At 41.6% G+C, this 17,662-nt stretch overlaps 1 protein-coding gene across 14 annotated transcripts in view; it reads left to right on the top strand.

Moving 5' to 3' along the window:
* Nucleotides 1–17,662, top strand: part of PTPRT (protein tyrosine phosphatase receptor type T) — a 432,724-nt gene that overhangs the window by 99,141 nt on the left and 315,921 nt on the right. For all 14 annotated transcript variants that reach the window (XM_050313539.1, XM_050313547.1, XM_050313541.1 and 11 more), the window contains exon 2: nucleotides 13,642–13,767. In XM_050313539.1, coding sequence (XP_050169496.1) covers nucleotides 13,642–13,767 — 126 coding nt within the window. The remainder of the gene's footprint in view (nucleotides 1–13,641; nucleotides 13,768–17,662) is intronic.

Below are 17,662 nucleotides of genomic sequence, written 5' to 3'. Positions count from 1 at the left end.
TTTTTGGTTTAAGATTTGAGATCAGTTGGAAGTGACAAGAAGCTGTTGGAGCATTTAATGCCAGGAGATTGAGATGAGTCTGAGATGTGCTTGTGAACAGAGGAGGCAAGATGGTGAAACAGGGGTGTATTGTACAGATCAAAAACCCTTTCCTCTGGACTGTTCTGTACAGCCCAGGTACTCCAGGAGAAAGGTTAATTCAGCACATCCCAGAGGCAAAGAAGGGCTGTAAGGATTATTGGCAGAACTGAGAACTTTTCCTGTGAGGAGTGTGTAGCTTTCTTAATCCAGCAAACAGGCCGGGAGGTGCTTTGTAAGAAAACACAGAGAGATAAATGAAGGAAAGCATGGTCCAGCCATTCTAGGTTAGAAACAGAAGGAATTGGCCAGTCTTCCACTGGCTGTGAAGATCCAGAAATGCCATAACAAAAAAATACTTCTAGTTTTTGAAGAACTGATAAGAGAGAGGGATTCAGGAACGAGAGACAAAGGTTTTTCTGTCTTGGTGCTTTCCCCTGGCAGAGTCAACTCAGTATTTTGCCTTTTGTCATTGTGTAGGTGTATGGAAGTTGATTCTTCATCCCCAGCTCTCACATTCAGCAGAAAACAGGTTTATGGGGGGGCCATCCTCAAACTATCCTTGCTCTAGGATGGTCCAACTTTTGCTAACGTGACACTGTGGTTTCACAAACCCCTGGGGCACAAAACTGGTGTTCCCAGCTCCTCCAGAGCCAAATTATTTTCTTTTCCTAACCAGCACTGAACAGTGTTTCAGTGTTTTTACTGAATTCTGTCCTGACTGGTGTCTTTCAGCTGTCCCAAGGAAGCTCTGATGAGATGATCTCTGGTGACATGGGCAAGGAAATGACACCACACCGAGGGTGCCATGTCCTTGGTCACAGTTCTGTGAAATAACACCTATTTCCTTCATGATGTAATGTGGGTTAAAAACCAAATCAGATCATTTAGCTGAGGATCTGCTAATAAATGCTGTAATTTGTACTTGAGGCACCCAACCCATGCTGTCACCACGAACACAGGGGCTGCTGTCAGCTCGGAGGGAGGAGGTCACTTTTAATAGCTCGTGTTTTCATTTTCTGGTTTTCAGAGCTGAATGTAATCAAACCCCGGGTTTGTGGTGATTGCTCTGTCACAGAAGTGCAGTGGCAATCAGCTCTGGGCAGGTGAGGAATCTCCCAAGGAAGCTGACACGGAGCTCTGGTGGCTGTGTGAGCAGGGGGGTCTCAAGTGTAGCTGCTTTAAAAGGCAGTGGTGTAACAAAGCCAGGTCCAGAGTGTTCAGTAGGTCAGTGCTCACACTTGTCCTGCGCTGAATGCAGAGGATTTGTGGTTGTATAATTTATGGGGGAAGGGGAAAGATGGCTTTGAAACAAAACCTGACGTGTGCAACTGTGGTATTTGTTATCTACTCACTTTGTAGCCCATTAGAGGATTTATGGCATCAAACCATCTGTTTTGTACCCCAGAGTCCTCTCACAGTCCCCTGACCATGACCACTTACTTGGCTTTTTTTCAGTCTTTATGCTAATAAAATTATAACTGCTGATTAAATAATGCCTTTTTTTTTTTAAAGTCCATATTAATTCTAGTCTCTGTTCTGGGAAAATTCTATTAGTTTTCGCCACAGATGAGTGTTTTCAGATAAACAACATCTTAATTCCAGCTGGGATCTCATTGTCAAGTTTATATTAATTATCTAATCTTAAAATAGTTTTAAACTGCTAGAAATGCTGCAATACAGTCAAGTATCACAATTATTTCCTCCCTGTGAGACAGTGCCTTAGAATTAGAAATAAAAAACCAACCAACAAACCAACGCAGATACTGATAGCCTGGTGAGAGATCTGTCTAGTCTGAAGTGCAGAATGTGACGTCAGGCAGTCAATGCCTCCTGGGCACAGCCTGCCAGGCACAGTCACTTCCATGGGAAAATATCCTGCAGTCCCTTTCTCATCCCTGGGGCGTGGGTTCAGCACGTGGCAGATGCTCTCTCTGCAGACACAGTGCCACTGTCCCCTCTGTTTTCATCTGTCCCCATGGAGGTGACAGCCAGAAGCTGTCACACTGTGGCAGAGGTGTGGCCATCACTGGAGTCTGCAGATTCCAGAAGTGCATGTGGATTCTGAAAATGGTTGGGCAGGAGAAAAAGCTGCTGGTATCAGAGAGGTTTGTTCACAGAGTCAGGGAATAGAATCATTTATTATCTTGAGTTGGCAGGGACCCACAAGGACCATCCAGTCCAACTCCTGGCCCTGCACAGACACCCCAACAATCCCACCCTGTCCCTCAGAGCGTTGTCCAAACCCTCCTTGAGTTCTGGCAGCCTTGGGGAGCCTGTTCAGTGCCCGACCACCTGGAAGGTGGGAGGGTGTTTGAGGCTGGCAGTGTGTTTTGAGGAAGATTCAGGTTGTACTTGCCCTGTTCTTGAGTGTTTCTGAAGTAACATCTCCCTAGGTCTGACCTGCTCCAGCCACCCTGCTGGTTTGATGTCAGCTGGGTGAAATGCTCTCTTGTCTTTCCCTTTGCCAGCCATGTGCTGGCCAGGGGACTGTGAGAGGACTCTGGGTCCTGATGGTCTGATGCCATCACTGTTCTAATAGCCTGCAAAGTGCAGAGGGAACAAATGGGGGAGCCTGATTAGCTAATTAGGTAAGTTTTTCCTTTATACAATGTGCTAGGGATTTAACCCTGAAAGGTTAAAGATTAAGACAAGGACTATGGGGCAAACACAAAGTCATAAAATCCCAGAATGGTTTGGATTGGAAAGGACCTTAAAGGTCACCTGGTTCCATCCCCCCTGCCATGGGCAGGGACACCTCCCACCAGCCCAGGTTACTCCAAGCCCCGTCCAAACCTGGCCTTGGACACTTCCAGGGATGGGGCAACCCCAGCTTCTCTGGGCTGTGCCAGGGCCTCTGGCCATCTGAGTAAAGAATTTCCTCTTAAATTCTAATCTAAATCTCTCCTCTTCTAGTTTAAAAATGTGCTTTCAGATGTTCTTTCACTCAGTCTCTCTTACACTGCAGTGACTAATGTGTAGTTAGCTCAAGTATCAGTATAATTGCAGTATGGTTCTAATTGGATAAGTATATTTAATACCAATTCAGTTGATCAGAAACTGAATCTAATTTCTGAATGACTTAATGTCATGATCATAATCTTTTGAAGCATCATATATTTAATGAATTAGATTCTCACACAGGCATCTTAAAGTGAGAATGGCTGGTATAAAAATGGACAATGAATTTATTAGAAACTTTATACTCAGTTAAGCTGCAGAGCTGAAATCTTGAGGGGGATGCTTTTTAGAAATCTTTGCTTCCAAGTATCTGCACATTCACCTGGGGCTCTGGAAGTGCATTACATTTTAATGGAGTTTCCTGTGCTGTTAAATACTGTCTGCAGCAACACTCACAAATACCATTTCATCTACCAAAATCAAGGGAAAAGGTGCTTTATAGGGCTTTATGATGTATGGATAAAGCAATATCATGCAGAAGGTTTTTGTCTAATTTATGGAGACCTCGTCCTTCAATTTAAAGTGTAAAGAGAAATCTTTTAAGCAAAGAGAATTATCTCCTTGAAGTGCTGGTGAGACCTTATTTCCAGAAGTAAACGCCCAGTAAATGAGCCTTTTTTGCATCTGAATTGCACTTACAAGCCTAGGCTATTTCATTGTAAGAACAGCAATAAAAGTTTGTCCACATTGCTATCCAAGTGTCGGGTTTTACATGTGTAGAAGGTGTTAACACAATCCTCCAAGATGACTGAAAGGCAGTATCAGTGTAGTGTCAGTTAAACTGCGTTGAAGGGTGTTACAGATTTAGATTTTTAGACTCTTCCCTTCATTGGCCCATTTCCACTGCATGTCCTTTTGAACTGCCACACCAAGTGCAGCTGAGCTTGGAATAAAAAGCCCAGAGTACCTGGTTCAAATGTCTCAACTAACCAAGGATTAAATTGTGACTGAAACCATGGTTTATATGACAGAAAAGGGCTTCTTAATCCAGTCGGGTCACTGAGTATTCTGGAAAGTGATTGCTTTTACATTCCTTTACCTTGTGCCTTCCAGGTCTCAGGAAGAAGTGCTTTCAGTATTTAATGCTTCCTGGCAGAGTTCAGGCTTGATGCTGCTTGAAAAGAATTAAGAACTGGGGAGTTCAGAAAAGCTTTCTTGAAAAATATTATCTCTTGGATAGATGATGTTCTAAGTTTCAGACTTAAACTGGAGGTTGTCTATCCCAGGGACAGGAAAGAGGCTGTGGATGATGGAGTAGGATTATTTTTCCATGTGCTCGTTACCAAGCAAGTTTTGTACAGCAAGTCTGGCATGACTGTGTCAAAATGAAGTGCAGAGTGAACACACCATGCTGAAAATTAGTCCATTTTACCGTTTGGAATTCCTCTAAAATCAAGAACCTCAGCAGATACTGAGCTGTTTACAAACTGTACCAAATCATTTCCCCCAGCAGTGGATGGAGATGCTCCTTGGAGTGACTGTGGGACTGCCTCAGTGACACGTGGCTGGCTGATGGGCATTTTTTTGAGCTTCCCTGTAACTTGTCACCGCCTGCAGGTGGCCAAGGATGTGTCAGGATAACACCCAGCGTGGGAAGATGGTGCTGTGGTGTCCTCTTCTTAACAAAACCCGAGCTGTCTGTAGTGATAACTCCATTTGTGTTCAAGTTACTCTTAATTTTCCCTCCCTTCCTGTGCTGTCCCTCATTAATCCTGAGTTTAGAATGCTGCAGCTGCAGCTCTGCTAAATGCATGTTCTGGGTCAGAGCCGTAAGTGGAAGATTCATGGCTGTAATTAGAGAGGCACTTTGCACATATGCTTATGTACCGTGGTAGGAAATGTGGTTAAACAGGAAAGGAGCTCCATATATTTTCAGGAACTCACATTAGCCTGAGATCTGTTTATTCCTGGCACATATTTACTCTGTGTTTCGCTCTTTAGGCAGAGAGAATTTACACAGAGGAGTCTGGAGGCTAAGAGCAAGCAAACCTTGCCCTTGTTGCAATGTTTACAGTGTTGTGCTGCAGAGGACAGGGGGACTTCCAGGACTTGGTGTTTGCCCACTGCACTGGGATGCTGGACAGCACCCTGGGTATGGAGTGCAAATCAGAGGAGAAAATATGTATTAAAAATGCACAGATAGACTAAATGAACTGAAAAAAAATTAAAATTCAGGTAACATTATTAAAATTTGGATCTGTGGGGGACTGTCAGTGCCTCAACCATCAGTCAACTGATCAGCCTTTACAAGAGCTTTTTCCTAGTCCAGTATTTGCCCTCCTGTTCCCAGTCTGACTCCAGGGCACCTGGAAGCAGAGCAGCTGGTGAGCCACTGTCATTTCTGGGGCTGTCTTGCTCCTGACACACTGAATGAAGATCATGGTTTAACTGAAAACAATTTAAAATACATATCTTCAAATATCCTTGACATTGCACTTTATGTGTAATTTGAAACAGTAACTGTCAGTGACAAGTAAAAGGGTATTTGTAAGAGAGATCCTCGACCTGAGAAATGTATGAACTTGGAGCTGTAAGAATTGTTAGACCTCAATAAAAGTTATTTATACAGCCACTCTCTGGGAGTAGCTTCCAATAGCCACTTTATTAAATTTAGCAGGATATACCAATTGCAACACTCATTGCAAGTTATTACCATTGTGTCAGCCAATTAGGTTCTATTTGCTGGCACTCAGTGACAGATGGTAACTGTCCTTGTAGAGAAACCTGATATTTAACCAGTGTATAGTTGGGCTGGTACATACAAATTGTGATAGCTCAGATAGTAAGGAGTTTTTGGAGTCCTGCACACTGCTGGAACTTTAATTGCATGTGCTCAGAATCAATTAAATAAATATCAGTGTTGTTCAGCAAGAATCAACCCTTCTTATTAGAGTCTTCTCCAAGAAAACATTTAAACTGTTGGGTTTCTTTGTGGAACTACTTGGAGTACAGTGGGATGTGTGTGTGGATACACATGCACCTTTGTGATCCTTGTGCACAGTGGGGGTGGTTTTGGGAGTGCAGAAAATGAAGATGTAGACACAAAATCATGCCAGGGATTATTGGGGGGAGGCTTTGCTGATGTGGTGCTGGAGCCCCAGGGAGTGCCAGGTGCAGACAGGCATTTCCAGACCGAATGGGAACTTCCAAAGAGAAAGGGACTTTCTGAAGTTCACCATTGATATAATTTACTTCCACTGGCATCATTTGGGACAACTGTTCAGTTAATGGAATGGCTATGAAAATACCAGCCCAATATTCCCTTGATTTCTTCTCTAAGAATACTGTCTGTTCTAGTTGTATTTGACTGTGTTTAATTTTGTCCTGTGTTCAGTGATGTGGCAAGAAACCAGACTTCATACCCTTAATTAAGCTGGTTTTTACGTTCTCTGACCATGAACTTCCAAGGAAACATCTCAGCTGCACAGGAGATCTTCCTCCAAAACAGGAGCCTGAACAGCAATACAGGGAAAGGAGAAAGATTAGAAGACTTGTGGATGGTATTGGAATTCCTGAAATGTGCTGTCTGTTGAGACAATATTTTATTCATCAGCAAAGATAATATGAGTCAGTCAGCAGCTGCTTCTTGCTTAAAGTTCGAACATATTAATTTGAAGTTTGTATAAAAGCTTATTGAGAAAGAGAGGCTTGCTAATGGAATATAAAATAAGTGAGAAACAGCTACCTCCAGACAGGGTTTTTTTCTGCCTTGGTGGATGGTAAAAGTAAACTAAGGATGTAATTTAAATGACTGTGCAGCTTCAGGAGGTATCTGTGTGACATTAAAATGCTGAAATGAAGCAAGTCAATGGAGAGCTGTGACTGATCAAGACTCCAGTGCACCAGCTGATGCAGAATGTGGTGAAAATGCACCATAAATAAAATGTTAGGCAGTCCTGTTAAGATACTCTGGATAATTAGACCCAAGAATTTTCCTTGCTGGAAAGAAAGAAAAGCAGTGATAGCTTTTTACAGAAAAAATGAGTAACCACAGGTGTTTTTTACTGACAAATATGGTTAATCACATCTTCTCTGAATATGGACAGTCATTTAAGGTAGATATTTGGAATATAGGTCAGGATAAATTCCTATAACTTAGGAAACAAACTGAAGTAAAGTAAGGCTTATTTTATATTTAGACTATAAACATAACAGCAAGTAAGGGCTACAAATTTGTGAGTTGTTTTTTTTTTTTAAATCTTCATTCCATCATACTGTGAATAAAGCAGGACCTGCTTCAAGGGTGGAAAGTCACTAAAGTCATAAATTGAAAATATTATTTGCTAGAATCGTGAGAAAAGATGATGGAGAGTGTCTGTTTAAGAATATTTTATGATTCTGGTGACTCGTTTTAATTTTACAAGCTTCATTATATTGGGATAGGCAAGTGTGAAAACCCAGCATAAATCTGGGTGTGTTGCAGCAGAATGGAACTAAACTGACCCTGCAAAGTTGGGGTTCTTTGAAAAAGTGCCATAGCTTGAAAAAAATAATTCAGTGAGATTACAGATAGGGATATACTTATGCTTAAATAAAGCAATAAAATGTTAATATTGAGCTATTGAAATAGTGACAGCTCAGCTGTCAGAGGCAAAAAGATATTGGTGATATTAAATAAAAGATGTCCATTCTGGGAAGGGATGTGAGATGAGTCATCCTAGATTTGGACATCTAAACTCAAACAAATGACATTTAGTGTTAGTTTTACTCCTGGGATACTTCAAAGCCCTTTCACTGATCCCTGGTGGATAACAAGGTACAGAATTGGTAATGAACCTGTGAGCTGGTCCAGGGCTCAAATTACGAGACATGTAGGCAAGACTTTGCAAAGAGAACCCCAGAATAACGAATTTAAGAGAGAAAACTGAGTTTAAACTGACAAGTTCTGGAAGCAAGAGCTTAAATACTTGTTCCATATATACAGGGATCCCAGGCACGATCCTTGCTTTGCAGCTGACTGCTTCCATGGGATTAGGAGAACTGACAAACTCTGTCAGGCTCTGGTGCACATTTGGGACCAATATTTTCTGCAGAGAAAGGCTGCAAGAAAAACCTGTTGTTCCTGGGAGGACACTTGAGGTGTTTCACCAGAAAAGGCTGCCCCTGCTTGATCTGTCCCTTCCACAGCATTGAATTATTGGTGGTGTTCATCGTGGGACCACAGTGATCCCTCAGTGTTGTGATTATAAGAAGGTTCCTGTGCAAGGAACATTGATTGTGTCTCTGCATTTGGACCATGTGTGCATGGAAAACGTGCTCATGAACTGCTTCAAAATATGTGAAAAGAGATGTGTAACACTGAACCTGCAAAGAAAGCAGTGTGACAGGGCACAGAATTTGAAGAAGACTTAAAAACCACGTATATACTTACAGTATGAGTGTCTGCCTTAACAGGTTGATAGCACTTGAAGTCACTCTGGTACAAGAAGGTCCAATGTTGACCCTACTTTGGGACCATGAAGAGTGTTTCTCTAAGCTGCATTCAGTATTTTAAAGGATTACACTGATTTAGCTTTCTTGTTCAGCTTAGCATTTTGGGTTGTCTGTATGTCTGATGTCCTCTGTCTTAAACTTTCTGGAAGGACTGTAAAGCATATAAAGCACTAACTACTCTTTCCAGGTGAGTGTTTGGACAAAGCTCTCAGGGTGGGATTGTTGAGGTTTCTGGGCAGGGCCAGGAGCTGCACTGGATGATCCTTGTGAGTCCCTTCCAGCTCTGGATATTCCATGATTCTCTGATAGAATAAGATTTTTCAGGAATATGCAGTATGAATTCTACAGTCTGAAAAAAAAAAAAACAAAACACCACACTTAACAATGGGTTTTTCTGTGATAAATCCCACACTAGGAGTTACCTTAATGAGCCAAATGTATCTCTCACAGCCATTGTAAACAAGAATGCCTAGGGAAGGGATGAGAATGAAGGATCAGAAGCAGTGGGGGGTTAATTTGTGGAATTTTGTAGTTCATAAGTACTGCCTCATCCTAACAGCATTTGTTTCTTCCTTCACTTGCTTTGTATTTGGTGGGGCTTAACTCTAAATTGATGGACTCAATCTCAGCTCTCCTGAAAGTTTCACAAGGGATGTTTACAGAAAAGTATTGTGTGCTTTTTTAATTTCTCCCTTTTGCTTGTGGTTGAGTTTTTGTCGTCTTTTTTTTTTTTTTTTTTAAAGTTTCCTTGTTAATAAATAAGGGAGAAAGCCAACTACTTCTGTCCCAGAAAAAAACCTGGAGTGGGATAATGAGACTGATGTTCTCATTGTGTCCATCCCCTCCTCACCCTGGGATTGCTGTAAATACTTGATCAAATTGTATCTGAATCTGTTTCCAGTGTGTGTTTTTAGAGCCACAGGATAATGATGAGGCTTCTCACAACAGTGTTTCTTTATCCTTTTTTTAGAAGTATTGTGTTTTTTTATCTGGTGAGTCTGTGAGAGTTTGACATTGGATGACTTTATAAAACATTCTACTAATTGGATTTGTTAAAATAAATAAATCAAACACTAATTGGAATGTGCCCTGCCATTATTTTTGCTTACTGAATTAGATATTACGGCGTGAAGTTCTTTTTATCCTATTTGTGCACTTATTTAAACACCCCCCTGGCACACACTTCTGCAAATTCAATTAGATATTCAAAGGAGCCATCCAATTTATGCAAGGCTGGTTTACATTTAATCCAGGGGCAAGTCTCAGTAACTGATGATAGGTCTGCTCAAGATTAATTAGCATCACTCAGATGAGCAGTGGCATTGTTACAAGCCCGCAGTGTAAAGCGAGGGATGTTTCATCCTTTCTGCACGAGCCATTATTTCCTTCAATATGACCCTTTTAAGCTTTCCTGTATAGATTTCATTTTGTGAAAAGGGGTCAACACCACCCATGTTATCTAAAACCATCAAAGTCATCTCCATTTCCTCTTTTGCCCCACTTTTGTCGCTGTTTAATTCCCAGCCAAGCAGGGCAAAGGCTCCAAGATCCCAATTTGTTGTCCAAAAATCCTCATTCTTGTTAACAATTTATGAAGACCCAGAATCCCATCTTGGTGACCGTGTAAATGTTTCCATTTTCCTCAAGCAACTCTGTGATACGTGGCTGAAATGAAAACGTGCAAACCTGGTATCTAAATTCATTGAATGGTATCTTTTTTCCTTTAATTTGAGGATTATTTTTTTTTATTTTAATGAATAGTCCTGTTCTGCCTCCAAACGGATTTCAGCAATGGATGATTTTCTGTTAGGATGGATCTGACCTTTTTTCCCCATCTTTATGTTCCAGCATATTTCAGTGTAGCTTCCAGTTAAGTATTAACAGACATAAGGTGTTATCTTAGGAAATGTTGAATATTAAGCTCATGCTGACATCAGTGAAAGGAACATACCTGCTCCTTACTGTTCCTACTTAAGTGGACACTTAAAATCTCTTGATTTTCTGAACCTGGCTGCCTCTAAGTGAAGATTTAATACCACATCTCCCAAGTTCTGCAGAAAAGACAGGACTAAGGCCACCTGTGATTTGGCAGAATATGAACACAGGTCACTGTGACCAAGTGGCTTTACCAGGGATTGGATATAAGGGAAGAATTTTTTACAATGAGGGTGGGGAGGCCCTGGCACAGGTTACCCAGAGAACCTGTGGCTACCCTGTCCCTGGAAGTGTCCAAGGCCAGATTGAACAGAGTTTTGAGCAACCTGGTCTAGTGGAAGGTGTCCCTTCCCATGGCAGGAGGGTGGAATGAGAAGATCTTGAAGTCCCTTCCACCCCAAACCCTTCTGTGATTCCATGTCTATTAGGGTAACCCCAAAACCTGTGATATTCTGGAAGTTGTGATACTTTCCTTCCACTTTCTGAAGCCTCTTTCCTGCTCCACAGCACAAAACACACTTTAATAGTGTAAAGAGAGGAGTTGTTGGCTCTTTAGCTCCCAAGTCCCCATGGCCCTGGGTCCCAGCTGAACCTTTACTTCACTTTTAATTCTGCTCTCTGTTGACACACCAGGGCAAGAAGCAGGTAGACATTGCCCCCCTCTTGGTCCCCAGGACTCACACTGCCAGCGTGCTTGTCTGAGCCCCTAATATTGACTCCAGCTTGTCCTCATTTCCTGCAGATTCACCTCCGAATTCCAATTCTGCTGCTTCTAGTAAATGAATCCTCCTGGCTTATTGCTCTGTCACTCTGTGTTTGGAGGTTTCTCCACTAATCTTTCTTCTCTTTAAAATGTAGGTATCTTGCTGCTACTTTTAAGGCTCTCCATGGTTTATCTTTCCCTTTCTTACTCAGCTGTACTACAAGTTTAGCTTTGACTTTCACACAAGGCACTTTAAAGCTTCCTCAGGTGTTGTCTCTTATCAGTGGAAACTCCCAATTAATTTCCAGAAGTTCTCGCTGTATCCCTTTTTCAGCTCCTCCAACTGCTCCTTCCTCAGCACGGATAAAATACCCTATTTAGCTGATTATGGCAAGACAATGACAGCTACATTCCCTGTTAAACGAGGGACTTGCTACTCCAGATTTTGCTGCTCTTGCTTGTTTTGCTTTGGGTTTTTTGTAGCAGCTCCTCTGCGATTTTCCCTGCGTGCAGAAGACCACGTGCAGATGTTGGGCTCTGTCAGAGAATTTGTTTACCATCCCTTCAGAGTAACAACTCCCAGACATCCCTGATCCTGTGAGGGGGTGTTGGGGATGGTTTGTGTCTGAAGTTGTGCTGTTAAAAGCGAGTCTCTCACAATCGGAGTGCCCCGTGTGGAGGCTGAGGGCAGAGTATCTGATATTGTCTCCCGTACCCGCTCGCTGTGATGAAGGTGACTTTCAGCTGCAGTGCTCACTCCCACACAAGCCAGAGTTTCTGTGTTCTCTCTTAGTTGGTTTTTTTTTCTAATGAGTGTGTTCAGTATTTTAATTTTGAACTTTTTCACCTAAATTAATTTTTTTTAAAAAAATTACAGGAAGTTGAAGCGTAATCCTGCTTGTTTTGACAGCTGGGGGAGCTTCACAAGAGCAGTAAATTTAAAGCAAGAATTATTAAAATACTGTAAAATCATGAAAATTTGGAAATATTTGCTGAAACTCCACTGAAACAGACAAGCTTGCAAGGGTGATAAAACCAACTATAATCAGTTCTATTTATAATGAAAATATACAATATATAAAATAGTTATTTATTAGGATGAGCCTGACCTCTTTAAACTTTAACAACAGAGTATTTTGGGGTGTCAGGTACTCTACATGACAAATCCTTCTAGTATATACTCACAAAGAAATGCTTGGGTTTGTAGAGGTTTTGTTTAGAAAACCAACTGTGTTTGGAGTGCACATAAAATCCTTTAACAGACTAAGGAATTAATAAATACTGATATTTGTGTTTGTAATTTACAAGAATTCCACAGGAGATGAGACAAATTTGGGGTTTCTTGGAAGCCAGAGCATATGGGTGCAAACCAAAGAAGGATTTCACGTCCCCAGTGTTGGATAATCTTTATTGTAAAGGAATCACAGGTCACTGGTGTGTGAGCCATTTATTGTGTGTGCAGGCAGTGCAGCCTGTGGGAAGGAGTGAGGAGTCAGGAATATCCATCCATGTAACTCTGATTGGTGTCAGGAGCAGTTGGCAGCTTGGCTGGCAGAGCCAGTGAGTGTTGCCTTGAGCACTGCTCAGTCCTCGCAGCTGGATTCCTCTGGAATGCTGGATGTGTCCAGTTGACTTTGGAGGACTCATATCTGCAGAGAAAAATGATCCTTGCTCCCCTGAGACAAAACTAAAGCACTGCAGAGACACTCCTGCCGTGATTCAGGTCTCTAAACTCAGGGACTCAGGATCCAGCAGTGAAATGTATTTGGCAGACTGTGTTGGATGGATGAGAAGGGGAATAAAGTAGCTTGATTTGACAAGTTTCAAAGATCTGCATTGGAATACAAGCTTTGGTTCCGCTGTTCCTGGAGTTCTCTTGTCTCACAGGTGTCCAGGTAGCTGCCAAGTTATTAAAGAGAGTTAACTTCTTCCAAGTATTTCAGGAATTGCAGTAAAGATCTCTTAAGTCAACAGTCTGCAAGGTGTGAATGCCAGTTGCCATCTGCTGCTGCTTCTTCTCTTGTTGTCAAGAAATTACATACTCAGAAATACTGAGTGGGGAAGACCTTGGGGAAACTCTGTGGTTTGTGGTTTTATGTTGTGTGTAAGAGATGGTTAAAGGCAGATTAAGATGATCAAGGCTTAAAGGCAAAAAGAAGTGAGGGTTAACTGTAGCAATAGTGATGCTGTGCTTGTTTGCCATTTGCATTCCTCCTTTTTCTTCCTTTTTTTTTTTAATGTCTTGGAGGTTTATGCAAATATTCCTGCATGGAGGTACCATGTACAGTTGTCCTTGGAAATAACAGGCTGAAACAAAGGGGATTGATCTAAGAAATAGTATTGTGGAGGGAAGAAAACAAGGGCTTCCAATGGCTATAAAGTGTGGAAATGAAAAAAAAATGTTTGTCAGACATCACCTCTGCTGCTGCCTGAAAAATGGTGTCGAGGAAATTGGTTTTATTTATTTATATTTCTTGTGTAAGCTTGGGTACAAAATAGCTAAATGATGTTTTTATTTTTCTTGGGTTTAGGTGGTTGTTCGTTTGATGAGCATTACAGTAACTGCGGTTATAGCGTCGCCTTGGGAACCAATGGATTTACCTGGGAGCAGATCAATACCTGGGAAAAGCCAACAATGGATCCTGCTGTCCCAACTGGTAAGTGAGATGTCCCAGCAGCAGCAGGGAGATGAAGTTCTTGGAGAGAATCAGCTGTTTTTCCTGTATGGGTGTGTGCTGGGTCTGGGTACCCCTCAGCAGGGCAGCAGATTTTATTCAAGGATAAAAAGATGACTTTTGTGTTCAAAATAATCTGACAACAGAATTCATAAATGTGAGATGGCTTTTTTCAATGTTTGCCATTTGTGATATCCTTGCTGAATTGTTTTCCATTCCTTATTCCTCTTTTATTTCTCATTTAAGAGAGAGGAAATGTTTTGGATTTAATACTCCAAGGTTTGTTCAGCTTTGTGAGTGTTTTGGGATCACTGAGCTGTTTTATGTGGGGAGGTGCATGTTGGAGAGGCCAGGAAAAGCTTTGAAATGTCTGGAAGTGTTGGACCTTCCAGTTACCATTTAGCTCTTAACTGGTTGCTTTATATTCTAATTCTGAGAAAGACAAGAAAATTTCTAGGGAATGAGTTGTTGTAGCTAGTGCTTCATTAGGCTGGGATTTCAGACAGGGGAATTTTCATATGCAAGAAAAACATTTCCAGCAGAGAGTTCTCAGAATTCCTAATTTGTTAATATATATTAAGAATATCATGGTCTTCCATGTGATAATTGGAATATTCTTTGGAGAGCTGATGATAATTTCCAAGTTGTGTTACTCATTGGAAGTTACCATTATGTTGCACTTGGGAATGAATTCTCCAGCCTTAATAAAAGTGCTCTGGAATGCTTTGTTCACATTGAGAAGGAACTTGGTTTAAGAAAACACACTGAAGTTTTTCTCCAAAACCTAGTTTGTCCCTGTTGGGTGCCACCTAAAATAGCAGCAGAAACCTTTTTGAGGCCCACAGTGACAAACAGACCTCACCAGCCAGCTAAGACTTTGATTTCACTCCTAAAAAAGAAGTGTTTGTTCTGATTAGAGCATTCCACGCTGAGAGCATGAGCTCCATGGCAGAACTGGAATATAATGTTACTCAAGAGGTATTCTTGTGCCTGTAATTATTGGGATAAGAGACTTGTAATTGCTGGCTGCCTGGCAAGGACACTGTGATGAGCTGAAACAATAGTAACTCCCTGGAAGCACTGACAGACAGCCCTGTCTCCAGCCCTGGGTGTTTGTTGTCAGGGAAAAACAAGCACACAAGGCACCAGCCGAGCTGTGCTTCCTCCATCACTGAAGGTTGTTTTAAGTTCTGTGGTTTTAAAATTATTTTATTGCTGGAACTTGTCCTTCAAAGTGTGTAACCCCTGGTACCACTGCATTTGGCCGTGGCATCCCCTAAGGAGTTAATTGGGAAAGTTGCAGTTTTTAGTCTTGTCTGTAAGAATTTATTTCTTGATTCCAGATGGTGTGTTTTTAATGATGGGCAGTTTTATCTCTGTACTTCCTCAGTTTCCACCTTGTTGTGTCCTGTTCCTTGTCCTTAGTAAAGACCAAACTACAGGTCTGGGAATGAACTGATTGCAGAGTGATCTGAAGGAACAGGAACATACATAGTTTTGATGCAACGAGGAATCTGGAATAAATGGGAAGGTTTATATGGCTTGGTCTGGATGAGTTCAATATTTGGTCAACTCTAAATATTAAGATAAACCCTTCCTTTCCTCCATATGAAGGTGTGTTGTCACCTGAAGTGCATTGGAACTGTGGAGAGATCAACAGACTCAGAGAGGTTGCAATCTAAACAACAATAGACAAAAACCAGTCTGGAATGGCATGATGGAAAAAAAAAAACCAAAACAACAAACAAACCTCAAACAACCAACCCATACACACAGAGGGGAAAAAAAATCCAAATAAAGCTAACCCCAAAACACTAATTTTTTTTTTTTTTTAACAAAACTTTTAGCATTATTTCTCCAAAACTAAATAAATAGATGGCTTTGTGTTTTCCCCCCTCTCCGTGGTATCTGATGTCACTAATAAATACCTAAAGATGTTAGAGCAGCTGCAATTTTAATAAAGGTTAGGCATCAAATAAAAAACACGGACAGCTTTATTGAAGGAAGATGCAAAGGTAAAACAGCCATCAAATTGGAATGTGCTGATAAGGAGATGTTATCTAGAGATACTTTAAGGAGCGTGAGGGGAAATGAGTCAGTTCCTCCTGTTACTGATTGATGTCTCAGGACTATTCACAGAGAACAAAAGGCAAAATCAGTAGGTGTGAAAAGATTGGCCGTGGCAAATGGGTACAGAAGGGTCTAATAACAAAAAAACATGCTTTCAAGAGCTGTCCAAATGCTGCCAACCTTGAAGTAAATTATAGTGGTCAATTAGACTCCCTGAAGCTTGTGGAGACGTTCAGAGCTATTATTGAGAGTCTGTTGCTGGATGGACCCGTAATGCACATTGTTTGTGATGGTTACTCTTTGAAAACCTGTTTGCTGAGAATAAAAGTTGTTTACTTTAAAATTCATCCGGGGGCAAAACCAGGTGAATAAACTGATGAACAGCACGTTCTACTCTTAGAGGCAGGGAAATCTTTAAAGCCAAAGTACTGGAACATTTGATGGTGGACTTTCCATTCCATTTAATTTGTCCGGAGCAACTGAGAGCTGAACAGGCTCCCCAGGGCAGTGGGCACAGCCCCAGGGCTGCCAGAGCTCCAGGAGGGTTTGGGTGATGTTGGGGATGGTTCCGTGCAGGGCTAAGGGTTGGACTCGGTGATCCTTGTGGGTCCCTTCCAGCTCAACACATTCCATGGTTCTGTGAGGACACGCACAGTTGTGTAGATATTCTTTGTTGGGTTGGTATTTTCAACACTGCCTTGGATTTGTAGCTGGAAACAGCTTTAAATACTACCTTGTGGAAATGGTAGAACTACAAAATGAGCAGACATTAAGCTGGTTCAGTGATACTGAGTCAGTCTGCTGGGAGACACTGTCAAAAAGCAAAGCCAGCCCCCACCCTGGTCAGCTCTTCCCTCTGGAAAACATTTTGGCTTTCCAAAGTACCAGGAGATCCCTTTAAATTCAACGAAGCCACAGAGTTGTGTCCTCCTGAATACTAATGACACCATCTAGCACTTTGTACTGTGCTTTTCATCACTAGATCTCCGAGTGCTCTTCAAAGGAGGTCAGTATTCTGAGTGAGAGCCCCGAGTCCCCAGAGCTGTGTAATTCTCTGCTGACACACTGCTGCCAAGGTCTCTGATCAGGGATGTCTTTCTAGCCTTTATTTTTTTAATTAATATGTCAAAAAAAAAAAAAAAAAGAGGCAATTAAACTGCTCCATTAGCAACGTAGAAGTTTGTAGGCAATTTGTTTTACTCGGTTGCCAGCAAATAAACTGTTTCCCATGAATTCTATGATTAATTCCTTAGGGCTGGAAACACTGTTAATTGAGGGATTAAGAACCAGATGTTTGTTGTTCTGAATAAACGTTTCAAAATGTGAAAGACGGGAATTGTAGGTGTCCAACCCCCAGACTTCGGTGGGGCTCTGGTTCCACCTCCTTGCACAATAGCAGCGGTGATTGTAACAAAATATTCTTTAACAGATGGGTGTTTACTTAAGCCTGAATACCCTCAGTGATGAGTATTCCACAGCTTTGGGCTGCTCCTTCCACTCTTTGAATTATGAAGGTTCTCAGTCCTTCATTTTCCTTTCTATGGCTTCATCTCATCATTTTTTCTCCCATTTTTGACTAGGGAGAGCCATCAGTTGTTGCTCTCTTATAACCTCCCTTATGTAGTTCTGTGCAGTTAAACCTTTATTTTGCAGGACTAAATGTGACCCAGTCCTTTTAACCTTTCTTCCTCCAGCATCTTGTTTCCTTCCCTGGGCCTTCAGTGGTTACTTTATCTCTTTTTGGGGTATTTGCCTGAAATTGTGTTCCAAGGGCAAGGCACAAGACTAATTCTGTTCTAGGAGTTCA

The sequence above is a fragment of the Myiozetetes cayanensis genome, unplaced genomic scaffold (assembly GCF_022539395.1).
Source record: "Myiozetetes cayanensis isolate MyiCay16 unplaced genomic scaffold, myiCay2020 scf19, whole genome shotgun sequence".
NCBI classification, from domain to species: domain Eukaryota; kingdom Metazoa; phylum Chordata; class Aves; order Passeriformes; family Tyrannidae; genus Myiozetetes; species Myiozetetes cayanensis.
The sequence above is the reverse complement of the archived record's forward strand: the minus strand, read 5'-3'. Positions and strand labels throughout refer to the sequence as shown.